This window comes from Hylaeus anthracinus, unplaced genomic scaffold, assembly GCF_026225885.1.
Source record: "Hylaeus anthracinus isolate JK02 unplaced genomic scaffold, UHH_iyHylAnth1.0_haploid 5, whole genome shotgun sequence".
In the NCBI taxonomy this organism is placed as follows: Eukaryota; Metazoa; Arthropoda; class Insecta; order Hymenoptera; family Colletidae; genus Hylaeus; species Hylaeus anthracinus.
Genome location: NW_026535322.1, coordinates 721873 through 748099, shown reverse-complemented (window position 1 = coordinate 748099; position 26227 = coordinate 721873). Strand labels below are relative to the sequence as shown.

The window sequence follows — 26227 nt, the reverse complement described above, 5'->3', positions numbered from 1 at the left end:
TTATATCGCAGCGTTAAAGTTTCTCCACTTTGATACTACTCGTTCTTTCTTTCATTCGCAAGCTCGTAAGATCCATAAAAGAAAAAGCTTTTACGCCATCAGGCCACATTACACCAATCACACTGATTGCAACTGATTGTGACTGATTGCGCCCACTCTAGGTTCTACTAAGTTCTACCAGGTTCTACTGTACGTATACATATATGTAACTTTTTTAACGAAGACTTACTATTGTCCGCCCAACTTAACAACAAAGAAAATTGATTTTCTCTACTTTTATTAATTTCTCATTGGAATTTAGAATTTTAGTTTGCACAAATCTGATATGATCTTGGGTAATTACGAAGATCTTATTGGCTGCTGTGTTGAGATGTAATGCGATCAATTTCCACAGTAGCGCACGATTCAAGATCGTCACATACTATGTGCGCATGCGTCACTCACAAACCACGTTGCCAACTACTTCCGGAATGAAGGATCGTCCATTTTTCTGTACACGCGCAATGGGTGCAGAGCCATTTTGTACGGAGCATCAACGTGGCAACCGGCGTGCCCGGTATTCTTGCTACCATGAATATTTGTGAGTACCATTTAATTGCATGCTGCTTTTAAATTTCTTTGTCTATATGTGTACACCTACGGATATCCGTATATACTTCTGTTATCGTCAAACGATGTACACGCGTTATTCACAACTCGGCTATTCTGTATTATCTACTCTAATGTTCCATCAAGTCTTATAGAATTTCATTCAACTTATTTACTCTATTTTCTTTGTATAATCTTAATGCTATAGCGCATACGCTAATTATATGTAATCTGTATATTTTCTAATTGTAACAAGCTTTACGCCCGATTCTAACAGTCTTAAAAATTAACCCATTTATGTATTATCTCTTCGAATATTTATTTTCACCAATGCAACTAATTCCGTTTCGTTGCTTCAATTTAACCGAAATGTGTAATTATAATATGATTACTTTTTCATTCTAATTGTGGCAAGTATAACACAATAAAGTGTTCTGTCAACTTCAGAATTGTATTGTATTTCAGCCTTACTATTGTTAATTGCAATCACGCAAATAACAATATGTTTGTCAGCCAACGAAGCTCAGCAGTCGACAAATTCGTACTTAACAGTGGCTGATAAAGCTCATTTTAAAAAAATCCTTGAACCAGGTTTGAAATCAAACGATGTATCTCTTGTATATTATGCTGTTTATGGATATAAGCTTCTTGGTGAAACATTACCAAACCAGAAGGTATGTTTGTGTATCTATACATAGTGGTTTCTGTACCAAAAAATGGTCAATACATGATGAATAATGCAAATTCTGTGAAACATAATGATTCTTTGATTAGTCTTTCTGATAAAAATGATAGTTTCTCTAAACATTTCAAGGATCGCTTGGCTTTGCTTTAATAGAATTTTTGTTTTCAGGATATTTGCGATAGCTTGATGAAGGTTGCAAAAGATGAAACAAATCTTAATACTGAGAAAGCATTTTTCATTGCATCTACATGGAAAGCCATTGGAAGCTGTCCAAATAATCCAAATATCGCAAAGGTATAAATTTGAATTTTTAAAACTGATTTTTTGTTTAACTGGCACTATGCATGATACATATTTAATAATAATGATGTTATAAAACTTTCGTTCTACTGCATTTTTACAATGAAGAAAGCTATACTTACTGAATGAAAACTTTAATATAGACTTAATAAGTCTATTACATCAAAAAATGTTAATGTAAACACTTTTATTTGAATAGGTGCTCCTGAGCGTGGTAGATAAGGATGGTTCCAGTATGTTGGAATTGTATTATGCAGTCAATGGTTTAACAGCGTTATCTCAAAAACTGCCACGCGAGAAAATTGATAAAGTAGTTAAAGCGATGCAGAGTATGCTACGAAAGGACGACAATCTCTGGAAGTACGATCTGTTTTATTAATATTTCAAGCATAAAATATTATAATTAGAGATAAGATTTATAATAGTCGTTATTAATTCTAATGTGTCTCGATTAAATGTTCTACGAGCAGCTTGGGTTATACTTTTCACATCGCCTCAGACTTGGGAGCTAGCGGTGTAGTTGCTTGGGATCGTATCGAAGATGCAATCGTTCAGGCCGACGAAGTAGATGGACAGTACTTGCAGTTCGAAGGTGGCTTATCTGTGACTAGTGAGTAATAAACTTTGCATCTAATTGAACGGCCGATTATATAAAGTACACTGTGGTTCATTTTCATGTTTCGATTAATGTATTTTTCCGTGTCTCTTGTTTTCTAGGTTTCTTAGTTAACGGCATTTTAAAACTCTCTAATACTTTGAAGACAAAGCCACCATTAACGACTGTACAAACCGTTAAAATGGCTAATTATCTTCTTTCTCGACGGTCTGTACAGACGCCAAAAGGGGTTACGAATCTACTTTCGGCGTTAACGACTATGGCAAACAGCGATATTGAAAAACCAGCTTGCATAACATTAGCCAACGAAGGAATCGGTATTTCTGCTCAGCAGCCGTTGGTCACGGTGAAGGTTTGCGATATTTTGGGCAATTCGCTGACCAGTGTGTCCAAAGTAATCGCAAATTCGGCAACACGAGTTGGAGATGATTCTGTCGTTTTGAGTAAACAGAGCTTGCAGGCTTCACCGACGGACAAGTGAGTCTAAATTGCCGTTTACCATTCTCCCCACAACTTTACCGATTCCGTTTCATATTTATCGAAGTCGGCTATACACTGGGGTACAATAATTTTCGTCAATTTAACCCTTCGTCCTTTTTTATTCAAAGAAAGGTCAAGAAAATTGACGAACAGTTTTTTGTTATTCTTGCAAAAATGATGTTTCGAATACTCACATTCGCTGAAATTTTTGTTTTAGAACGTTATACACGTTAAATCTCATGGAAACTAAGCCGGAACGTGGATTCTACAAGATATCTATTACGGCCGGAACGGTGACGAACACAGTTACAGTAAAAGTCCTTTGTCAAGTAATGGTTGATTATTTGGAGATCGGTACCGGTGATGCTGATCAAACTACTCAGCCAAAGCTGTCACGGTAATTTTAACGAGAATCACTTTCTACATACATAAAAGTGAAAGTACGTGGTAAACGTTGTGACATAAGTTTTATGCTATTTACAGAGTGACCTACCCAGAGAAACTAACTAATAAGATAGAAGCTGACTCGCAGCAAAAATTGGTCATGCGGTTTTTACTTAAAGACGGCGCCACTAAGAAGAATATGCGAACCCATCAAGCTTTTGTACGACTCTCTTCTGCGTCTACTTCGAACGATGGTAAAAAGGGTCACGAAATTCTCTTTGTGGCCGAACCAGATGCGTCGCATGTTTACAAGTTCGATATGGTAATTCTGTGTTTTGATTATTTATCGTAATTGGTTCATGGGCAATTTGTGTAACGAATCGTGATGATGTGAACTTCTTTTTGAAACGTTTCAGCCAGTCGGGTCTGCAGCCGGGAACTTCGACCATCAAAGCGGAGATTACAACGTGGAACTAATCGTCGGTGACGCTATTCTGAATAATCCTTTCCAGTGGAAACTGGCAACAGTCACTTTAAAATTCCCTGAACCGACTTCAGCTGAACGAATCGATAAAAGCAATTCTCACAGGCCTAAACTTGACGTTTATTCAACCAAACCGGAGATAAAGGTTTAATATTTTAGTGTTCTTACATGTATCCTTTAGTAGGATAGTAACCAATGCTCGTTAGTGATAGCATTCGTTTGAAATTCTGTCACCTCCTTAACATTGGGAGATAAATGTCGAATGAATACTTCTGATAATCCAATTTAAAAACTTGGAATATATTTTCATTCGTACACTTTAACCTATATTTCTTTAAGCGCAGACGATTTTCGTTTATTAGATTATTTGCTGATTTACAATACTCGTATATTTTAGCACATGTTCCGTGAACCAGAGAAGAGGCCTCCTGCATTCGTTTCCAACTTATTCACTGGCTTATGCTTGGCACCTGTTCTTTTGTTGTTGATCTTGTGGGCTAAACTCGGAGCAAACATATCAAACTTCCCTCTTTCGGTTAGCGCTTTCACGTTTCACACTGGATTAGGAAGTAAGTATATTTCACTTCAATTTATTATACAACATGCCCATCATTTTACAGATTGTGACTTTTCTGCACAATTTGCTTTTATTTAAGGGCATAAAGAAAAAGTGAATTTTTCGCAAATACAATTATGATGATATTGTATTTGTAGCCCGATATTCGCAACACTGTTTTTTTTCCTTTTAAAGTATAGTTTTATGCGTAGACTCAAGCTTGTGAAAGTCGCAATATCATAACCTTTTCTTTTTTATTTTCAGGTATCTTCGTACTTTTCGGAATATTTTGGCTAAAATTGAACATGTTCGTCACTCTTCGATACCTACTCAGCCTTGGTGTCGTCACGTTCCTCGCTGGCAATAAATTGTTATCACACATAGCTCATAAACATAAGTCGCGTTAATTTAGTGCATATCTTATCAGACAAAAGTGAACACACAAGAGAAACAAAAAAGACTGACATTGTCCAAGTTCGCGTTATTGAACAAGTGTCACAGTAAGAGATTATCGAAGAGTAGCAGCTGTCCGTATTCGCTGTTCACATTTTGTCCATTGATTTACACATTAATTTAGTCAAAACTTTTTGTAATAAATGATGTTTGTTTCATCGACTCAAGAATGATATTTGCTTCGTACTTAATATAAACCAATGAATCACGCACAAATGAAAGCAATAATAGTTGCGTACGAACAAATCAGGTTTGCTATATGAATTCATTGCTATGATTGTTGTTAATTTTATTTATTGAAAACAAAGTATTCCTTACACAATGTAATTACGACAATTACAAGAGTACACGTATCGTAGGAGTATATAAAGATGTAAAATTAGTCACCTGTAGAAATTTTATTTTATGTTATTCTTCTGTAACAGTAAGCGGTTGCATAGGATTCAGTCATTTGGTTAGGCGTTAAAATATGTTTCGTTCATAAACCAGCATTTTATAGAATCTCGTAGATCGTTTCTTCGCATTACTAATCGATTCCTCTCCATGCGTAATTCTTCGACGGTTACTCGAGTAAATCCTAAACGATGCCAGAAGCTGTCTAATCTTCCGATGTCTTGCTTAACCTAAAAAGAATCTTTGCAGAGTTGTTCCGTTCTAAACGTAAAGAAAAAAAAACTTATACTATAGAAACTGAAAGTTTTAACTAGTTTGAATGGTAAATCATCGTCTTCTACCACAGTTGATTGCGTTAAAAGTGGAGATTGACTGCCGACAGGTGGAAGTACTTTTTCATCTTGCGTTTCGTACTTTCGACACGTTTGCATACAAACGAGTATACGTTCAGCTTTGGCCAATAAGGAATGTAAGTGTTTTGCGCTAATGTTATATTCTTTAGTCATCGTCATTGTTTTTTGTTTATCGTTGTTACGACCTGATGAATCGTTTGCGTTAAGAATGTATGCTTCGTTCAGCTCAAGAAGGAAGTTTACCGGAAATAAAATATTCATTTGCTTCTCGGTATGCGTGACGAAAAAAATGCGATTCTTGTATAATATTGTGCATCTCATTCGCGGTATCATTTTTATGAGAATTAATTTTTTCGCGATATCTTGCGATTTCCTCGAGAAGATTGGTGATTCGTAGACTTTGTTCAATTATCACTTGCCGGTCGAACTCGTCTTTTTTTCGAATAGTGTTGTAAGCTTTTCGTCGCTCCTCCGTACCTGTTTGACAAAAAATATTAATCAGTTACAAGTAGAGAACCTTTACTATTAAAGCACTGTATGCACTTTTACGATAATCCAAGAAAACACTTCGCAAGTTATCCCAAAGGTCCTCGAGTTGCTTTTGAAGTAGTGCCGTAACCAGTCTCCTTTCGTTTCTCCCGTCTTCAACGAAAGCGTCGACTTTACCTGGAGATTCAAGGAGATGCAAATAATTGTCAAAGAACAAAAAAAAAGAGAAACAGAGAACAAATAATTGTACAGGGTTCTGAACATTACTTATCGTGGTACTTCTTGCGGCAGTGAACGCATTCTCGTTTCGATGATTTACGAGCAAATTGATTTTCCACAATAGAGTTTCATCTATATTTTGACAGTACTCGATATTTTGGAAATTATGAGACTTTTCGACAAATGTTGTTTCTATGTTTCGATGAAAAAGCGTATCAACGTTTTTTAACCGTGTCTCGTGGATTTCCAAAAATCGATCTATTGTCTCCACGTGAGTACCGTTGGCTTTTCGACGTTGGTTTTCGGTTTCGTCCAAACCATCCAGCAGTAAGCTTATACTGCAAGCAAGTATCGAAAATGTAGTGGGCAATAATGAGAGATTGTTTATTTAAAACAGCTCCGGAAATAAATGCGTTTCCTAGTGGAAGCACTTGGCGTTTCAACGTTGGTAAAGATACTATATAGAAGAATAAATAAAATATACATTACAAAAATAATTATGAACTGTGTTTTTTTCTCTCCTTCATAGTTAAATTTATCATTTTAGCGAAGGCTACGCTACCGCGGCCGCTCCAACGGTCTACGCGCGCTCTGATTGGTCGGTGTTTTCGCTTAATATCTCCTTAACGAAGCCCCATCCGACATTTTTGCAAAGGAAATTGTTGTTCAGAATCGTCTCAGCTACCCCCCATTTCCGGCTCCTCCCCGAGTTTTGGGACACCCTGTATAATATTAATCTTAGTACCTGTGGCGCCATCGGTGGCAAAACGTCCAAGTTTTTAGCGAAAATAGTTTCCGCTGTTTCTGCTAGATGGCGCCACCGTAACCATTTTATTAATTACTTTTTATTTCACATAAATGCACAATTAATACGATACCTTGCCTGATAACACTCCAGTATATCCTGTCAATATAGTATTTAAATATTTTTCTGCTTTTATTTATCAACAGCAATAATCATCTGCCGTTTAATTCGTTGCGCCATCTAGCAGGAACCGAGGGAACTATTTTCACTAGAAAGTTGGGTAGTCTGCCACCGATGGCGCCACTAAAAACAGTATTAAATAAAATATTTAAAAAAATGATAAATTGGCATAATCACACATTCGCTAAACATTTTATTACTTCCTACACTCATTATTTAATTTTATTTGAAGTTTATTATAAGGAAAATGAGAATATTAGGAGTATAATATTTGGGTTTTTTGTTTGTTTTATTTAATATGGTAAACAGAGTCGTTGAATACGTAAAAAAAAAAAGGAAAAAATACACCGCGATCATTTCACCATACAAAAGCGTGTGACATCCGTTCGTCACAGATGATTCTTGGACTTCCTTACCCGTAGTCCTTGAGATCGAGGACATGATCCAAAGTCTGCCATGCTATATCAACCTTTCTCTCGATGTCAGGCATTGTCATTCGCATGAGCAGCTCCCGCCAGAGACGACGGTAGCGATCCGTATTCAGAGCGCTGAGCTTAATCTCGCGGTCCAACGCTTCCCGCTTCAAATCCCGCGCTACCGTTGGCTTGCCGCGTCCTTTTCTTTTTCCTTTTTTGCGTTTAGGAGGCATCTTGTCTTAATCACTTTCCTACGAAACAAGATTTCAAGTTCCCGACTCGCTGCTCCAGATTGACGACTGCTGTCGATAGTATGTTTAGGAGATCGGAATTTGTTTCGATATTTAGGGGGCTTATACGGGGTTTTACTTCGATCGATCTTCTTCGTTAACGTTCTTTTATAAGAGGAAATATTAAAAAGGATGCAGTACAAGGTTAATCATCGTTTTATATGTTGCGATTTCTTGCTCGATGCCGATGAAACTTAATCTTAATGCTCAATCGTTGCTCAGTTTATACGTGTATACGTACGTGGAACGTTTACGACCACCATGTAGGGGTTCTTCTCGTACTTCTCGATTACGCGATTAATTAACTGATCATAGTTTCGACTGACATCGTATTTTAAACATTCTTTTGGAGAATTTATCGAAATCGACAAATCAGCAACTCATCTTATCTATTTATGCAACACTGCTAAGATTATTTATTAGGCAAACAGTTAGCAGGTAACAGGTGAAATGACCTTTTCCATCATTTTTGGTCATCCGAATCTCAATTACGTCCGGGGGGCAACATCTTCAGCTCCCTAACACACCGATCATCTATGGGCTTTCACCATGCAATCTATGTGTGTTTGAACAACCTTGAAGCAACCACGAGGATCGAGTGAATAACCTCAGATGACTCGCGCAAGCAAAAATGTTACTTACAATTAGCATAGAATCTTCGAAACGCATGAACCAGCTAGACACGAAGCTAATTATAATACCTAAACGACACGCGAAATCAGATGTCGAATAACTGGAAATGTACTATGTATAGCCTCGGGTTTCTTCCTTAATCGTTTTATAGTAACGTATCGTTCGGATAGTCTTCGGTATGAAAATTTAATGGATTTTCTTCCTGCAATAATGAATACAGAAAGAAGAAGACGTGGCAAATGTATAAACTAGAGACGAAGGTGTGATGCTTACACGGTATAAAAACACAACGACAAACTATTTGTGCCATATACAAATGTAAATTGAACAAAAAGTGGACGTGCAACACGCGCACGATGATTTATCGACAAGTGCATTAGAAGTACTTTTCCAACAGACATGCATCAAAGAAGTCGATAATCAGAACATTGATTACACCCCGTCATATAATGATAGTTAAATGTGTTACATGTTCTAATTTTTTGCAAGACGAGTATACTCAGCTGTTCCATACAGAAATCGAGAGTGCATTTCGATGTTGTCCACTCGCTGAAATAGATTTTAAAATTAGGAGATCGAGAAGATCGTTTGCTCGCGACGGGAGGGGCGGGTGACGAAAGTACGGTCAAGCAAAGAAGATAGCTTTCGAGAGGCTGGGGAGAAGGAGATTCGCGCATTCCGGTTTTATAAGTAGTGGCGGGTGCGAAATGGGAGGGGTAAAATCTCGACATTCCGCGTATAAAAGTCTTTCGGTGGAAGCGTTCGAATGTTTTGTTCGTTACCAGTGTTAATTCCGACAAGGTAAGAGTTCTCCGTCGATCAGTGACCGTTTCTCGATTTTCCACGACGCGTTCGCCACGTTTGTGTTTGAGTTTTCTGTGGGGAAACGTAGTTACACTTCATTGGTTGTAAAATTAAATTACCGCAAAGGGGTGTTGGACGATGTGGGATGTGGTAAAAACAGCATTTTGGTAACTAAAGTGCCAGGAGCACGTGCCTCGTTTTGCCCCCTGTTCTGTCGTAACTTTAGAAACGATTATTTTCTTTTATCGTAACATCAAGTAATTCTCGTGTCTCTTTTCAGATGGTATCGCGGTACTTCCTCGTACTGAGCATCGCTTTGTTGTTGTTCGAACACATCCACGCGGCACAGCCGATACCGTACAAGACAGAGCTGCTAGCAACACGGAATGATCAAGATCAAGGGCACCTTGTTCGCCAAAAAAGGTCGCCATTTGGAAAACTGTTGTTGATCGGTGGAGCCGCCCTCGGAGCCAAAGCTCTGGCCAAGAAGGCGCTCTTGTTGGGCGGCGCTGCTCTCGGAGCTAAAGCTCTTATTGGCGCCAAAGTCGTCGGGGCTGGTTTATTGAAAGCGAAAAGGTGGCTATAATTAAGTAGAACAAAGTTGTACCAGATAAGAGATTCGTAATTCAAGCGATAAAGACACGTTTCCTTTTTACACGTGCCCAATCGTACGAAGATCGGTTCATTACCGTGCGAGTTGTTAAAGAATCATTTTAAGCAAAGTAGTTTCGCGAAAAACCGGGTCCAGGAATTTATGTTAACGTCTCGGTTACGCAATGAATTTTTTCTCTGACTAATCAGCTATTCCGAGACGAGGCAGCAGACCTCGGTACTACCGTAGAACTTGTTTAGCGTTCGCGATATCTTTTGTCATTCCTTTAATGTCCACGTTTTAACGAATATCGTCGACACTCTTCAGCTCTGGTGGCTCTTACTCTGGTGGCTCTTACTCTGGTGGTTCTTACTCTGGTGGTTCTTACTCTGGAGGTGCTTACGCTGGTGGATACGCAAGTCAGAAAACGTACGTATGCGTTCCACTCGATGAACAACGACATCGAAGCGAAGCTCTAACGACAATTTCTTTTTTTGCACAGGTGGAGTAAATGAGGGATAGAAGCTAGAATCGAAAATCATTTCCAGGAACGAAAAGAATCTCGGCGTTACTTGGTGCAAACGAACGAGCAAAACCTTTGAGTTTCGTTGCATGAGAAAGACATACAATTTTTCTGTACATACGTATTTAATAAAGATTTAATCTCAAAATCGATCGAAATTCAAATTTATTATCGCAAACTAAATACAAATTCTCACGCGTATACCTAGGTTCCTATCGATCAATCTCTATCTGTTATTAATGTATGCTGTGTTCATTACACGATGACGAGTATTTTCTTGTGTCCTACTTTTGGTGATCTCACGGATTTTTCTAATACGCAGATATGCACTGCTGCCGATGGTGTATTCCCACGCGTCAGACGCGGTTTCTCTCGAAACTAGGATTTCCAATTTGAGTCTTACGCGTACAGACCAAACAGCCAAACGATGCACAGCTCGCAAAGCGCTTTGTTCTTGGCGCGTATTTGCGTCTTCGATTAATTTGTCCGCTTGGTCGGAACTCTGGCTTTGTCGCAAGCGTTTGACGCGCATGGAAAATCTTCACCTAAGATCGAATTGGATGCAACAACGCTGGACGATCCGAGCCAAGGGCAGCCTGTTTAGCATTCGATCATTCATCTGTGTGGTCACCCAGATTTTACTAGATATTAATGGATGTTTCGAAAGGCTCCAAGTCGTTCAAGTAAGTATACTCTTCAAGGCGATCATCGTAAAAAGTGATCGACATTCGACACTTTTCTCGAAGAATATGATCGAATAGATCCATGTGGAATATCGTGGATACTTACACCTTTCCAAGCTACAGAAATTATGTCACGTATAAGTATAAGTAATGGATTATGACAAAGTAGTACATGGTTGCGCACGATGCGAACAGAAAAACTTGTGACCTCGTTTAGCGTAACTCTGGGTGTAGACATCCTACGCAAAAAATCAGACTGATTTTTAATTCTATGCGAGTATCGTTGTCTCGCCTGGGAAAATGAGAAAAATTAAAAGTAAAAGAAGAAACTACACTCGATGAGTTTGTAGTCGGAGCACCGTGTGTCTACCAGCGGCGAACCGGTGTGCTCACTTTTCACGCTACTGGTTTTCTGACAGAAACGAGCGACGTTTCCGCTTAAATAAGCTTTGTACACACATTGTCAATTTCACTTGTGACGCGCGAGGCGGTAATGAGCTTCGACCAAGAGTCAGGCCAGTAAAAATTTCGCTCGAAAACTCGGGTATGGGCAACAGTTGGGCAATCCTGGTTGTTGAAAGGTGAGACACGCAGTCAAAAATGTTGCGAGATGGATTTCCGTCGATGAATACTTGATGAATCGGAGCGATGCAAGAGAGTGGACGAAATCGCAATGTTCGCGCGACGTATCGAGAATACGAACGAGTTTCCGCCTTCGCTCCTTTTTCATTCTAATTTTTCTAGCCTTTTGTTCGTCTACCGTGATCGCGAAGAGTCTTGTTCGCATTATGACGATTGAATGACTAGCGCGTCTCCGCGTTTCACGGAAAGAAATTGGCCGTGGACGAAGGTACACCGAAAACGACCGAGGTTTCATTACGATTCGATGTTCGTTCGTCCAACCTGTGACACGCGCGATTAAAGCGACCACGTCCAAGCGTTACGCGTATCGAACGTAACGTGTATGGAACCCGGATCGTCGATCTCGTTTTCGTTTTCAACGATTCCCATGGTTATTCATAGCACGATCCTGTTCGATGCGATTCGTTTGCGTCATCGATTGGTAGATGGACTGGAACGATCATCTTGAAAAAGTAGATTTTCATTGAAACTTTCTTGCGTGAAATTATTTTTTCCGAATTTTATTTTATTATTTTCCCCCTTCGAACGGAGCGTACACCTTTATAAACATCTTATTGGCACATACTTTGTGTTATCGAATCCAGGCAACGAAGAGAGTTCGATTGCTTTCGCAACTTTGAGCAACAGCGTACTTGCATACTGGAATACATTAGGCAGCTGGAAGCACAGATTTTGTTGTGCGTCGACGTTATTCGGCATCGATTGGTATGCATTTTTATTCGGGATAAATTGCGTTGCTCTATGTATTCTATGTTTTTTAACTACAATTTTATTTTTAAATTTCAAGTTAATCATCTGGGAAGTGTCGACGCAACACTCTTATGCGAGAAATCGTACGTGCATGAAATATATCTGTACCCGATGTTTCAAAAACAAGGATGTTCACGTTGCGTAATTGAACGGTAATCCCAGAATAATAATTGACATTGATCTGGATCGTGTGAATTCATCGTTCATTGACGAGGACGCGACGTATGGACAAGGAAAATGAACGCGAATAGGTCGGGTTAGGGTGGGAGGATTCCTGTGGTCGCGTCTCTAAGGTGGGCGAGTTCTTATAAAATGAAATGGGGCTGCCGAAAAGGCGTCACACCAACCAATTCGTTTTGTACGTTCAGGAATATCCTAACTCGTTCGACACCGAGACCAGCGACAAGGTAAGCAACGAAAATGTTTCACGTTCGAGCAAATAAAATTTCTTAGAGCGAACGCGTTTATATATCTTCCCTGTTTTTGGTACCAGATGCATCTCGCTAGCTTCGCAGTTCTCGCTATTGTATGCGGCTGCTTTGTATCGTACATCTCAGCCGAGGATGTTTTACCAGCCGAAGAAGGTGTTTCTTCGATCCTCGACAGCAGCCCCGCCATACAAACAGAGAACGACGCAAGCTCTGGAGTCACGCTCAACAGACAAAAAAGGACGCTCTTTTTGAAGAAGAAGCTTCTAGGTGCAGGACTTCTTGGTTTTGGTTTAGGCATCGCGAAAGGGTAAGCTCTTCTCACGATTGCGACCAGAGAATCGCGAAGAAAAATTAATCGACGTAAATAATACAAAAAATATATGATATATTCTTTAGATATAAAGCTGGATACTACACTGCACCGGAAGTTCATCATGTCTATCTGTCACCCCCACCACCAGCTGTAAAATACGTCGAATACGTTGAGAAACCCATTTTCGTTGAAAGGATAGTCGAAAGGCCAGCACCAGTTTTCAAAGAAGCTGCTCCGTATGGGTGGGCATTACTTTTACTTTGGCACGATAAAAAAACGAAAACTTATCCTCATCTTTTTATATTTTTTCTCTTCACAGTGCCTGGTAACAAAACGAAATTTCGACGGATCGATAATCTAAAATTGGACAAACGGACAAGAAATCGTTAGGTAGTTTTACTTGCAGCGAGCGACCCTGTACATAGGTTAAACATGAATATGGTGAACAAGCGGTGTATAAGAAAAATATAGATATTTTCGTATTTCCGTTGAATCCTTGTCTTTTTCTTTCCCCCTCGTACGCCAGACCTGGAGAATTGAAGGATAAGGGATGAACGAATATCGTTTCAATTTTCAATCGATAAAATTTTACTTCTCAGGACTTAATATTATGTTAACGCGTTGTAACATCCATTCAATAATACATCTTCGGCCGCATCGTTACGGAAAAGAAACCATGAACATGTGGTTTCGTTCGTCTTGGATAGAGATGGGCAAAATTGTATTCGAACGATGGAACGACGAATAAAGAGAAAGATAATCAAACAGGAAATATAATTTTATTTGCCTTCTATTCTTTATTCGTTTTGTATTTAGATAGGAATTTTGCCCATTTCCGATCTCCGATGACATTCATTTAGCGTAATCTTAAGAAATACTTGTACGTTACGTTTTATTACCGTTTTGTCGTCTTTCGTTGACAAATCGTATCAGTAAAATTCTGAAACAGCGCCGATTCGATCGACGCAAACACTCGGAGGATTCTCAATAAAATTCTCGCGCGCGAATCCTCGTCACATCGAAATCGTCAATCTATATCGTATATCCTATGTACACTTATGTTATACATCTAACACACAGATTATTGCATAACCACACCAGCCACGTCCGCTTACGTGCCTTTCTTGCGTTTCCCCTCAAATTGGCTCACCGTTCGGACGTATGTAATGTACGTATGTAATTTTCTTTGGCGCATCGAAATGCACTTTGATTCTTTAATCTACTTATTGTTAGTCTCGAGTTGTATTCGAGGAAATCGCGTAATCGATTCTCGGGATAATTGCACGAAGAGACGAACAAAAAATTTAAAATACGGAACAAACTACACACACTCCTATGCGTTAAGATTTCGAATTATTGTCGACGATTTGGAAGCGATAATGAAGAGTCTCGGAATGATAACGATGTGCAAAAGTCAGAAATTTCAGTGGAAAGTAAAAGTTCCTCCCTGTTACCCTGTCAGCGCGTCTAACGAACACTGTTCAACAGATTCGTCCATTTTATTTTTGAACGATAGTGGATTTAATACACCAGAGAAAAATTAATTTAAATCGTTAGATCCAATCAACGCTTTTACACCCGTTTACCATCAGAAAGTATTTTCTAAAAAATATACGATGATCTCACTCTGTTCAATCGCAGAATGTATAATATTCATTCGACGTTAAAAAGAAACAAGAATAAATGCGTATGCATGAACGTTTGTACGTAATAGAGATTGTCATCCGCGATAACGGGACCGTATAATTCATCTTTTCCCTACATTCTATCATCTCTTGCGCGTAGCCCGTCAAGTTAAGTAGGATTCCTGAATTCGTGTAACCCAGTCTCAGAAGTCTTACTAAACTTATCGAGCTATGAATACACACGATTCACATTGACTGTCGATTATCAGTGATTGCGGAAATAGGATTGTAAAGTTAATTTCACGTAGAACGAAACATCTTCTTTCTGAAACGAGTTCTCGGTTTACGATTCCTACAGGATCATTGCAGCTCCTTGACGCGTGGCGATTGTCATTGTTCGTGGGAAATTTTAACGCAGGAGTTACTCGTGGAACAAGCGTTCAACGTTCCAAGTTTCAACGAAGCGTCAGGGATTCGACGGAGAGCGAAATCGACGCTGCCTGTCTGTAATGCTGAAAGAGGGGCGCAGGAGTCGTTGGAACTTCTTCGATACGTTCCAAGTCGTTCGCCGCACCAGCGCTGTTTTGCTTGAAGAGTCTCGCCGCGGGTTTCAGATTCTGTTGTTGCTGCTGCGGTTGTTGTTGTTGCTGCTGCTGCTGGCGTTGATTGTTCTGGTCGCCGAAGGTGACGCTAACGGTTTCGTCTGGGCGATCCAGGCTGAATTGTCTCTTCAGGAAACGGGAGCCCAGGCTCGATGTTCTTCCTAAAATAAAAGTAACGGAGATTTAAAGGAAATTTTCAAGAAATTTGTTCGACGATAAAGCAACGTAGAAAGGATAAGGACTTGCCATAGTGTTCGTTCGGCGAAAGACACCTGTAATAATTGTACGGCGTGCTCAGATCGTTCTCGTCGATGTAGCCACCTATCCTCCTGTGTCTCGTAGGTCCAGGTCTATAAGGAGCCGTGGCCGAGCTTGAAATCGACGCTAAAGAAGTGTTCGACGCACCGAGTATACCTGTTTCACCAGAGTATACGGTGGAAGCTGCCAAAGACGTTTGAGTCTCGCCAGAGGAATTTCTCACTGCATTAGTAGCGTTATCGTTTCCTTTTCTATTCGCAGCCTCTTTCGGCGGCGCAATTTTCCCCGAGTCCGTCCCTAATTTTGGAGAACTGTTCGACCCTAGGTTTTTCTCGTCGTGTACAGACACCGCGACTTTACCCTCCTCTGGATTATTCTCTTCGACGCGAACCTCGGACTTGTCAGCGTCGACTTTAGGATTCTCGTCCAATCTTTTTTCATCCGTCGACTCTTCGGCTGGCATATCCTTGCTCAAAGACTCGTCCTCCGGCGACACGATGGTTTCCGTGCTCAAATTCTCCAAGATTAGACTCTCGTTCATCCTTCAGTGTTCGATGGAATGCGTGAAAAGCGAAAATTGTTTAATTTCAAACACGACGTCATCTTGTCGTCTAACCCTCTATTTATGTATCGTGTTTGCTTATAAGGACTTTTGGTAATTCAGCAGGATTAGCTACTTATCGTTTAGTTTGCCATGAACGTATACCAAGAAATATCATTTTACAGGTAGAACAAACTAGAATAAAATTGAAGCAATCGAGAGTTAAAGAATAATTAGTCTTTGAGTGTTGGGCGATTATGTGTGCATTTCGTATTATCGTGTCCATTCATTTTTTCTGCTCGACTTACCTTTGTTTTTCCCTGAAGATGGCGGCAGAATGGCAACAGATAAAAGCATTAAAAATCTGAAAAGCAAACAGCTCGAATAAAGATCTACTAAGTCGAGATATACGCGCAGCGACCTTATCATTGGTGTCGTAGGCTCTATCGATATACGTATATGTATAAAATCTTGTTGAAAAGTATTATAGAGTGTTATTAAGAGTGTTATATTATCGGAACAAGTGCTGGATCGGAGGTAAAGAAAAAATAAATGTAAAGGCTTACCCGAGCGGGGGTGGCTTGGGCAGTTCCTTGTCGAATCCTTGTTTTCCCAGTAACCAGTAGGTAGGCATCTTTCCTTTGCCCTTTACTTCCGTGGAGCCTCGGTACTCGATTCGATATCCCCCAACCTGAGACAACCGATCCCTCGTCGCTTGACTCAAGTGTATGCGCCATGGAGCACCCGTCGATTCCATCCTCGATGCGGTGTTAACGGTGTCGCCAAATAGACAGTACCTTGGCATCGTTAAACCAACGACGCCAGCGCAACATGGACCTATGTTAGCAGAATACACACGAAACGTTCGAGACGGCAATCAACGCATAATCGACAGGAGGTGTATTTTTCTACTTAACCGGTGTGAAGACCGATTCGAAGTCTCAGCTGAGTCCTTGGCAGGTGTCTCAATTTGAATTTACCACTTTGGTGCAACAAGTCGAGTGCCATCGTGGCGATTTGAGAGGCATGGTCGGGTATTCTCACTGGACAGCCTCCCACGACCATGTAAGCATCTCCTATGGTTTCCACCTGCGCGATAATTTGCATCGATTTAATTAACACGTTCATCCTTTTGTGCTTTGGAATTGAAAATACCTTATAGACGGTGTACGCGTTGATGGTGGCGTCGAAACAAGTGTACAGATCGTTTAAAAGATCGACCACTTGGAACGGTGTCGAATGAGCAGAAATGCTCGTGAAGCCAACGATGTCTGAGAAGTAGATGGTCACTTCGCGAAACTCCTCAGGATCGACGGGCATTCCCAACTTCAATTTCTCAGCGACCGAGCTGAAAGATACGAGTCGATCGATCGTCAATTTCTTGCTCGTGGACGTTTTCTAGCTAAACATTTTTATTCACCTGGGTAACATTCGGTTCAAGAGTTGTTCCGTTTTCTTCTTCTCCATGTCCAACTGCTCCGTGCGCTCTCGTATCAATTCTTCCAGGTTATTGGAATACTTCTCCAACATTTGGAACATCGTGTCCACGAAATTCACTTTTCTATGGATGAAAATAAAAAAGCGAGTGAAATTTTATTAATTCATCCCAAGTTTTCGATCATCGCACGAATTTTGTTCAATCAAAGTTACTTTACCTTCCGTGATTGAGTTTCTTGAATAGATCGTGAACGTCGTCGAAGTCGGGCCTCATGTCGGCGGCTTCCGCCCAACATTGACGCATGATGTTTATCGCTTCCGGTGGCGCGGCGCCTTTGCTTACCGATGGTCTAATCAATGGCGGCGGCTTCATCACTTTTTCGATAATGTCTGCGTTAAGATTCAGATTCGTTATCAAGCATTCGTACATGTATCGGTTAAATATACGTTTTTGGAGTGAGAATTTGCTCACCCTCTGGCGTCAAGGCAAGCATGCAGAATGGTTCACCACGAACCACTACTTCCTGCATAATAATGCCAAAACTGTAAACGTCCCCCGCCTGAGTGCCCTTCTTTCGCATGTTTGGATGCCTCAAGAGTTCTGGTGCCGTCCACAAGAGATCTAAAGGCAAGAGAGCATTATATAAATTTCATTTCGATTTATTTATTTTTATTTTACGCTATAGCTCGCCATACCTCGAGCAGTTTTCGTAGGTGAGACGATGTTTTGCGCCTCGTAAAAAGCAGGTAGTCCATAATCGGTTACTTTGAGGACCCAGCGAGCATCTATGACGCAGTTCCTCGAAGTGAGATAACCGTGTACCCGCGCAGGTGTACCGTGAAGATACCTCATACCCTTTATAGCAGACGATACAAAAGGAACGAAACTTGCGAGTTCGTGAAAGAACGAAGAAACCTGATGCTACTACGACAAATTTTTTACATACATACTCACCCGTACGAGATCGGTAAGTAAGGATAGCCTGAAGGACCAGTCGAGTTTGATCTCGTCCTGCATCAGGACATCCTCCAGCGATCCTCTCGAACAGTATTCGTAAACTAGGCACGGCCTCGTGGGTTCGTTCAAACATCCGATTAAGGGATTCAAATTCTCGTGGCGCAGCCCATGAATCTGTCATAGCGGTCGCGCGATAAGTGATTCTTACTAGTCTCTATTTTTTCTTTCTTAAAATTTAATCGGGAAAAGTGTTTTTACCGTGACCAGCACGTCCATGGCCTTGTTTTTCAGCTCAAACGTGCCCTGGGTCGGCAACTCCTTCAGCTGCACCAAGTCACCCTAACAAATGACAAGGTATCGGAACTTGGTTACATAATAATACTAATTGAAATAAAAAGAAAGCTTAGTATATACTGACGTTATATCTAGCGCGCGGGTCTTTAAATAAGTTATGACGCGACAAGTTCCCCGTGCTCGCTCGTAGATAGGGCCTCAACGATGACACGCTCCCTAGTTGAAGCAGATCTGGTTTTTCTACTTCGGGGCCTCCAAACTCTTGCAGTTGCTGCAACCAACAGCACAACATCGTCTCGATACCCTCGTCTACCTGTGGAGTGACACGGTTAACAAGGTATCAATAAAAAATGCAAGAAAAATTTCAAAGAATATTTGCGATCACCCTTCTGGCATCCATTCGAGGCACTTGAGGAAATACAAAGTCTGAAGTGGTTAAAATGATCTTGTAGGGACCTTTGGACATTCTCTTCTTCAGCAGCTTTTTCCTAGATTCATAGTCGATGTATTATCGCTTTTGCTCAACGATCGTATCTCGAGCTCCCGTGGAATTAACGCATCGACTTCTTACCTAATTAAGATCGCGATCAATATCGCGAACAAGGTCAGCAGCAGAGATCCCAGAACGATGGTCACGATATGTGCGATACGAAACGCCGTTTCGCTGGGAGAATTCTCTGAAAGGACACGACAAACCCAGTTGCTTAACTATTTCTTTCGCAGAATCGAAATTGTAGAATTTATGGTGCGAAAGACAAATTACACCTATATAGTTCGGTTTTTGGCTGTCTCTACCCGTGCATTCGATGTCATCGTTAGCGTCAACGTCCACGTTACATTTAGGAACGTCTATGCTATTCGAATCGCGAAACGCGACAGCGTTCGTGGATAATTTCCGCACGAAGAATCTTCTTTGTCGTTCCGCGGCGATCATGATGGGCTTCCAGGCATTGATACGCCAATCCAATAAGACGTACGTGTATATCTTGTTGTTGAATGCGTTTATACTCGAGTTGTCGTACGTTAAGACGTTGAGGGTTTCGTTCAAATGATCGAACACTGTCGGCAACGAGTGTCGTTCCGTGCCATTGTATATTTTCTCTACGTCGTATCTACGAAACGAGAACGAAAACGAAAACGAGTCACTCCAAGTCGAATACTAGAAATAATGAAAAACCAAGTTTTCCAATTTGCACACTTTTATCAACACCTAAAAGTACAGCATAATTTTGCGAAACTTTCCGTTGAATATTAAACGTGTAACGACTACGTCATAGTGGGTGACCTTTTACTCGATGTAGTTTTAGATAAGTTTTGCTTGCCAAAGTACGTGCTTCATCTTTGGTGGTTCATTTTCACTGCACGTTTGGCATGAAATACCGTTTCATTGAATTTCTTGCTGCAGACGTCTCTCGCGAATTCAACATGGAAATAACGCAGAGCCACCCACTCTTATACATATAGTCTTTGCGCATATAGTAATCGATATGTAAAAGTGTGTAAATTGAAAAAGTTAATTTTTAATCAAGTTTTACCCATCGGTGTCGCTACAGGGGGAAAACAAATTGCGCTTACCTATGGTCGAGTGGAGTTACGATCAGCAGTTTCTCCAGGAAGTCGACACTGAGACTCGTCGGCGGAGAATACCGATTTTTCCCCCTTTGTTCGCTCCGTCGGTGTCGTAACTTTCGTCCTTCCTGTTTTTCCACCGTTTGCCCCTCGTAATTGCTGATAGTCACAGGCGAATAAGTTTCGTCGGACACGTTCGACGAGGAAAAATTGGTGGTCGCAAAACTCGTTAGCGAGAGATCTAGATGAGAAAACGAGGAGTTCGTTCTGGGCAGGAAGAGGCCATCGTCTTTCGTATGAACGATCAGGATCATAGAGTTCCACGCTGGACTCGAGGACTGCGCGTTGTCCAACTCGCCGAGGACACGAGACGTTAAAACGTTGTCGTCGTCGTCGTCGTCGTCGTCTTCGTCGTCGTTTCCATTCGAAGTTGGTAGGCATAGTACCGTAACTGTGAACAAATGTCGTGGAAATTTGCATTTTTAGAAATAAATACAATTTGTTACTTTTCCTTTGTTTACTTTTAAAACCTACGCTAGACTACTGTACATTCGAAGAGGTTAAAGTTTGAAGCCTTACAAGCACAAATGTAAAAATACTAGGAACAAAGCTCATCGTATTAAAATCGATAACGTTGGTTTTAGTCATAACAAGGTCTCTCTGGTAATAAGTCGCGTATTGTGTAACCTCTCGCCACGTGTTCTATTATGTAAAGGAAAGGGAAATTTCCAGAATTTGTTTCCAGAATAGTTTCTCTAATGGGATCGATATTATCGTTATTTCACATGGACCGACTCACCTCTGCGAGAAACATTGTAAGTGGGACGAAGAATTCTTCGAACTTCTTCGAGGGATGCACGGTATGGTAATATCACTCGAAATCGTAATATAGCTCCGACGCTCCTGAGGGCGTTCGACAAGGCTCTCTCGAGGCTCAGCCACGGTTCACGATCTGAAACGCGACAACTTTTATGAATTTATTTATTTCGCGACAGAAGTAGCAACTCTTATGAAACCTATCATCGAATTTTACCCGTTCCTATCAGGGATACAGCCTTCCATTGTAGCCGCATCAACATCGCTGTCAGAGCTTTTGCTATCGTTGGCAGCGACGGTGATAATCTGACGATCGAGGAAAATTCTCTTTCCTCTGTGTCTTTCTAAAACGATTAAAGTCGTTGTGAGTTTAAACACGCGTCCATTGAATCGGCTGGCGCGCATACAGAGATTTAAATTGCTCACCAAAGGGCACGTCCACGTAAATAGCGGTACGTTCCAGAGTTGCGCGAGTTTAGAGGTAACTTCGCACATAGGGGAGTCGAGGACAGCTACCAGGGCTCTGGTTTTTCTCTGCCCGAGTACGCGCAACAGAGTATCGAGGCCTCGGGTCTTGGTTTCGCAGGACACTGAGGAAAATATGTATTTGCGTTGCAATACGATAAAAATACCATTTTAGATGTTCTCTAGACAGAAGTTAGTTTCACGAAAAACGCTCGAGCAAAGATCAATAACGCCTTCGTGACATTTATCGTTTAAAAGAATCGATTGATCTTGGTTAAATAACAATCTTTAAGTACAGCAGACCCGAAGGGGTTAATCTAACTCGGTGCGTTTAAAAGGTGCGAGGAAAATAATACTCACGAGACGTGGGTATCACGGTGATCTGTAGGTCGAAGTTCGATCGATCCAAGAAGTCTTGTATATCCGTGGCACTGGTTTCATGGTCGCAGTGTTCTCTTAGGAAAATCGTTACTTCCGTTTCTGGTTGATCGTAGCCGACTTCGCTTACGTTCGACGAGTAGGAAATGCACGGTGCTTGCTGAGTACTGGACAAATGTACGCATCCAAGCAGGATCACGATCGAGATCCACGACCAAAGCCGGCGACTGAAAGAGTTCCCGGCCATGGGCCTCCAACCCTGTCTTCCGCTCGGTCCCTAGCTCGCTTGCCTCCACAGCTTTGGCTAGCCTATTGACCCGTATCTATTTGTCTCTGTGCTCGATTTCTCCCAGTATCCTCGCTACGTACGATAAAACAGCCTTTTGTAAAGTGTCGAATACCTAAACGATCGTGTATCGCGTTTGCGAGGAAATGCTACGCGTATCGATCTCTACAGAGTAAATGTGTTTCAAGGGTAGGCTCTATTAGCTTAAAAGTAAGCGTTTACGGGGAAATCTATTTCGAGTACGGGGTACTACAATTCAAAATAAAGGACAGTACCTCCATGGCGGGATGGGTATCTCCACTTCAGATTGAGCTAGCACAAAAAAAATCACAAGTTTTTTGTAACCTTCGGATAGCATCATTCATTTCAATCGATAGTAGGATTCAAATTCAAAGGGAAGACTCCCTTTCTGGGCGGAAATTGTTTCATACATTCGGATAATGTAATGTATACCACGCGCAAATGCGAAAGAAATATAAAGGTCGGACGTTTCATCGAAATTCCCTACGCTAGTGCCAACATTTTCACTAATTTGTTTGTATAAACAAGACGAGACAGTCGCTGGAGGCGTCGCAAAAAGCACGTAACGCGTCCGTCATCGACGATTCGTATTCGCTTAGATCGCGATTTGAATGTAGCTACCATTTCGATGGAATAAATTTCGACAGAATCATTTTATTTTTCCGCGAGCCCGGCGGTGGTGGTGGTGGTGGTGGGGGGGAGGGGGGGAGGGGAGGGAAGGACTTTATTTATGGCGACGTACTCTGACAACGCGCGGAAGTATGGGACGATGCAGGATGAGGCGGCGTGTGCTAGTAATCAGAGCGTGCACGATGTTTTCGTGCAAAAAAGGTGTACAACTTAATCACGGTAGACTAAAGCGCTGTAAACATTTTCCACCGCATTTAGTATTTACCGATGCTAAAAATATTTACGAACAGTTTTCCTTAATTGATCTTAGGCGCACCCTACGATCGTCCGTTTTTAATTATACACCAGCTTAAGAAGAACGCCAGCCTTTTCCTACTACGCCATAGAACGTGTCTTGTTACCTATCCGATATTATCGGAGAACATAAATTCTACCAGAGAAATTTTCATTTAGAAACGAAATCTTCCACCGTGTAGCGTTTGGCCGAGAGGACTTTATAGCTTGTAACTACGCGTCCTATGACGCAAAATGCGACCGGCATATTGACACACAAATAGTGCGCGCGTAAACACGTATTTCTCTTCTGGCTGGTATCGAATTCCGATGAAATTACCATCGGAGAAAAGGTTTCTTTTCGTAGAGAAAGGCATCCTTTTATCCCGCGCAGATTCCACGAAAACGAGATGAACGTTAAATACTGCGAGCGAAATAAAAGTTGAAACCTTAGATTAAAGTGAGCGTAACAGTATTCTCCAGCGTGATAATACACTTGACGAACAACGGATCTCTCTTACTCCTACATACATCAACAACTCTTAAACTTGCCTTACTTGCAATCCCTTTTCCGTAAGACTAAATTACGAAGTCTAGATTTGATAGCAACAGGCAGTTTTACGATGAAAATCCATAGTTTAAAAATCTGTAGGTAATTCTGAAAATGTTCAACGATCGCGCGATCCGATGGACAAAGTCGAATCGCTTCGATGAGAAAAAGAGGAAAATGTGACAGCAGACGAATGAATCTCATTGTTGGAAATGTATTCCGTTATAGCCTCATCCATTGGGACACGGGGAGTCTATTAGATCTGGCGAGCGAAAGCAGCGAACTGCGTACGAAAAAAGCTAGCAAGGTTGTTGCAGAACTTTCTCGGTATTAGTTTAGAAAGTATTACATTTTCTGGCTTTTAATAGTCCAAACTCTCAGCCAAAACAACGTGTAACAACGTCTGCGACAACATCTCCTCAACCTCTCGTGAATTTTTTTCACAAATATAATGGCATCTATATTCTATGCATAAATGTCACAAAGTCACCCAATTTCTCATCCACTGGGACATTGAGAGTCTATTAATCTCGATGAGCAAAAGCAACGAGTTGCAAAGAAAGAGGACCGATACGTCAACGTCAGCCTCCAAAAATATAAGAATATCACCTAACGTGATAATACAGTTTAAAAACAACGGGTCTCTGCTACTACCGGATTCATTCATCATTCTTGAAATCCACTTTGAATTCTGTATCATCGGTGAAACAGAGCCTGCATTTCTATTCAGCTTTGTAGGACTCTCCGTATTGTGGCTTAATACTCTCAGAGGACGTTGTCCCAGTGCGCACAGTGAATGCTTTGCCTATCCATCTATCCACATCGTCAAAGTCAAGTTATCTCTATACGAAATCTCGTTACGTTGTGGTTTAATGCTCCCAGGAAGCACTGTCCCAGACCGGATAATACGTTACTTGTCCGTGTATCTATCTACTTACATCGTCAAAGTCGAGTTATTTCCGTACGCGAAAATGACTAAAGTGTGACAACAGGCGGATGAATCTCATCGAATGGAAATGTATTCGGTTATAGCCCCATCCACTGGGACACGGGGAGTCTATTAGGTATTGTGCGCGAAAGCAGCGAGCTATCTACGAAAGGAAATCTACACATCTACGTTGGGAGACTCGATAAATGTAACGCTATCCTCCAACCTGATGCTACAGTTGACAAACAACATGCCTCTGCTGCTGCTACCGCTGGCTACATCATCGATAAATCCGACAGTCGAGTTGCTCGAATTCTCAAAGGATATCAACGCAACATCAGATGAGTCTAATTAGTGGGAACGTAATTGTCTCGTCCCTAGGGTCGCAGAAAATCTACCAAGACCTACGTTTACGTCTACATGTACTACCACGACAAGTTTGGAAACGTTCCGTCTTACCGTTTAGCTTTTCGCGAGGAAGAACGGCAGCGGAAGAATTGTTCCCTCTTCTTTTGCTTGCGTATATACCAGAAGGGGATGCGCGACGTCGAAGATAATTTAAAAATACGCATATCGCGAACAACCGTGTACAGAGTTAGGTTCCCGTGCGTGATCGCGTATCTTTGAGACTCGAAGGAACGCGAGACGAGCAAAGACACGCGTGCCGTAGAAGAGGAGCGAGGACCAAGTCCAAGAGGATAGTCACGAGCGTTCAGGGACGGCCCGAACGCCACGGCGTCCGGTATCGAACTAAGTCGAGTGCTGCTCCCTTCTACACATGCTCGAGAGCTGACGTTATCACGAGGGAGCGAAAGTTCGTCCCGGGGAGCAAAACGAGCCAGCATGCGGTCCCGCGCCGTTCCCAGTATCATCCCCGCTTCGCGAACAACCCCATCGTTCCCTCTTTCTCCACGTCCTCGTTACACCCTGGTCGTTCCAAAGTTCAGGCTCTCTCGGATACCACGGTTTCGAAATTTCAATGATCGTACCGTTATCCTTAAGAAATTTACGAAATACCTCGGAACGCGAGCGATCACGAATAGGGGATGTTTAACAGTGAAACGATTATCTGGAGAAGGATCTGAAAGTGCACAGTTGACAGATTCGCGACGACGCGGCGGCTTTGTACGCTTCCTCGGTGGGTGGCACGAGATATCGGGCAGTTTGCATAGTTAAATTCTGTATCGTTCGGTTTAGTTTTTGAGAAAATCCCCTGCATATTGCGTCCAGGAATTGCGCGAGGGAATCGTGCCACCCCGTGGATCGCTTTGTCGCGAATGTGTCGGAGGTGCAGAGGAATGGTATCGAGCGGTCGTTAACAATTGCTTCCTGTAACGGAAGAAGACATCCGTGCTTTTTAACCCTTACGCTGTTTCGCGTGGTCGAATCGCGTGAATAAGACAAGGTCTTGTTTTACGACAATAGCACATTATCGCATTGCACGCGAAACAGGAGTATCGCTATATTGATTTCATTTACAACCGTTAAACCTCTACAACCGAAGACCCGAGCCAATCAGATTTCGGAACGAGTTAACGTTATCATTCGCCAGTAGGAACACCAACAGCGGTGGATTCCTCGGTGGGTTGCCTAG

The 26227-nt window shown here is 41.5% G+C and overlaps 5 protein-coding genes across 8 annotated transcripts; 3 read left to right on the top strand and 2 right to left on the bottom strand.

Annotated features, from left to right (window-relative positions):
- Positions 1 to 447: 447 nt before the first annotated feature.
- LOC128895437 (dolichyl-diphosphooligosaccharide--protein glycosyltransferase subunit 2) lies at positions 448 to 5047 on the top strand. The gene is made up of 11 exons (XM_054158026.1): positions 448 to 580; positions 1054 to 1262; positions 1442 to 1567; positions 1773 to 1933; positions 2044 to 2183; positions 2291 to 2666; positions 2887 to 3066; positions 3153 to 3375; positions 3470 to 3682; positions 3935 to 4106; positions 4358 to 5047. Exons 1-11 carry the CDS (start codon positions 571 to 573, stop codon positions 4498 to 4500), a joined length of 1953 nt encoding a protein of 650 aa, XP_054014001.1. The 5' UTR covers positions 448 to 570; the 3' UTR covers positions 4501 to 5047.
- On the bottom strand, positions 5002 to 5625 carry LOC128895446 (dynein regulatory complex subunit 2-like). The gene is made up of 2 exons (XM_054158045.1): positions 5251 to 5625; positions 5002 to 5169 (listed from the first exon to the last, which is right to left on the bottom strand). The coding sequence occupies exons 1-2, from the start codon at positions 5623 to 5625 to the stop codon at positions 5002 to 5004; spliced, it is 543 nt and encodes a 180-aa protein (XP_054014020.1).
- A 3348-nt stretch (positions 5626 to 8973) lies between these two features.
- LOC128896038 (acanthoscurrin-1-like) lies at positions 8974 to 10335 on the top strand. Of its 2 annotated transcripts, none has more exons than XM_054159174.1 (4): positions 8974 to 9065; positions 9349 to 9644; positions 10003 to 10089; positions 10163 to 10335. In XM_054159174.1, exons 2-4 carry the CDS (start codon positions 9349 to 9351, stop codon positions 10173 to 10175), a joined length of 396 nt encoding a protein of 131 aa, XP_054015149.1. In that variant the 5' UTR covers positions 8974 to 9065; the 3' UTR covers positions 10176 to 10335. The 2 variants fall into 2 exon arrangements, with proteins under 2 accessions (XP_054015149.1, XP_054015148.1); XM_054159173.1 differs by having other exon boundaries at positions 9988 to 10089.
- Positions 10336 to 12458: 2123 nt separating this feature from the next.
- On the top strand, positions 12459 to 15087 carry LOC128895771 (uncharacterized). Its single transcript, XM_054158663.1, has 4 exons — positions 12459 to 12665; positions 12752 to 12996; positions 13086 to 13244; positions 13322 to 15087. Exons 1-4 carry the CDS (start codon positions 12576 to 12578, stop codon positions 13329 to 13331), a joined length of 504 nt encoding a protein of 167 aa, XP_054014638.1. The 5' UTR covers positions 12459 to 12575; the 3' UTR covers positions 13332 to 15087.
- Positions 15088 to 15899: 812 nt separating this feature from the next.
- On the bottom strand, positions 15900 to 25419 carry LOC128895766 (retinal guanylyl cyclase 2). Of its 3 annotated transcripts, none has more exons than XM_054158647.1 (22): positions 25093 to 25419; positions 22507 to 22543; positions 21928 to 22306; positions 21529 to 21692; positions 21320 to 21446; positions 21086 to 21238; positions 20293 to 20737; positions 19483 to 19829; positions 19289 to 19394; positions 19103 to 19205; positions 18842 to 19030; positions 18682 to 18762; positions 18421 to 18597; positions 18162 to 18321; positions 17938 to 18087; positions 17684 to 17855; positions 17449 to 17589; positions 17184 to 17376; positions 16946 to 17117; positions 16595 to 16865; positions 16337 to 16392; positions 15900 to 16029 (listed from the first exon to the last, which is right to left on the bottom strand). In XM_054158647.1, exons 3-22 carry the CDS (start codon positions 22190 to 22192, stop codon positions 16025 to 16027), a joined length of 3477 nt encoding a protein of 1158 aa, XP_054014622.1. In that variant the 5' UTR covers positions 22193 to 22306; positions 22507 to 22543; positions 25093 to 25419; the 3' UTR covers positions 15900 to 16024. The 3 variants fall into 3 exon arrangements, with proteins under 3 accessions (XP_054014622.1, XP_054014624.1, XP_054014623.1); XM_054158649.1 differs by having other exon boundaries at positions 19513 to 19829; XM_054158648.1 differs by lacking the exon at positions 22507 to 22543.
- Between the last annotated feature and the right edge of the window lie 808 nt (positions 25420 to 26227).

Bases quoted from the DNA above. Each gene is read 5' to 3' on its own strand.
- LOC128895437 (XM_054158026.1), top strand. The intron at 2,667-2,886 runs GTGAGTCTAAAT...TTTTTGTTTTAG, and splicing joins CAGGCTTCACCGACGGACAA to AACGTTATACACGTTAAATC. The intron at 3,683-3,934 runs GTTTAATATTTT...CGTATATTTTAG, and splicing joins CAACCAAACCGGAGATAAAG to CACATGTTCCGTGAACCAGA.
- LOC128895446 (XM_054158045.1), bottom strand. From the start codon at position 5,625: ATGATACCGCGAATGAGATGCACAATATTATACAAGAATCGCATTTTT. The intron at 5,170-5,250 runs GTTAAAACTTTC...GATTCTTTTTAG, and splicing joins ATGATTTACCATTCAAACTA to GTTAAGCAAGACATCGGAAG.
- LOC128896038 (XM_054159173.1), top strand. From the start codon at position 9,349: ATGGTATCGCGGTACTTCCTCGTACTGAGCATCGCTTTGTTGTTGTTC. The intron at 9,645-9,987 runs GTGGCTATAATT...GACACTCTTCAG, and splicing joins GGTTTATTGAAAGCGAAAAG to CTCTGGTGGCTCTTACTCTG.
- LOC128895771 (XM_054158663.1), top strand. From the start codon at position 12,576: ATGGGGCTGCCGAAAAGGCGTCACACCAACCAATTCGTTTTGTACGTT. The intron at 12,666-12,751 runs GTAAGCAACGAA...TTTTGGTACCAG, and splicing joins ACACCGAGACCAGCGACAAG to ATGCATCTCGCTAGCTTCGC. The intron at 12,997-13,085 runs GTAAGCTCTTCT...TATATTCTTTAG, and splicing joins GGTTTAGGCATCGCGAAAGG to ATATAAAGCTGGATACTACA.
- LOC128895766 (XM_054158647.1), bottom strand. From the start codon at position 22,192: ATGGCCGGGAACTCTTTCAGTCGCCGGCTTTGGTCGTGGATCTCGATC. The intron at 21,239-21,319 runs GTAAAATTCGAT...GTCGCGTTTCAG, and splicing joins TGTATCCCTGATAGGAACGG to ATCGTGAACCGTGGCTGAGC. The intron at 19,031-19,102 runs GTGATCGCAAAT...GTCACTCCACAG, and splicing joins CTCGAATGGATGCCAGAAGG to GTAGACGAGGGTATCGAGAC.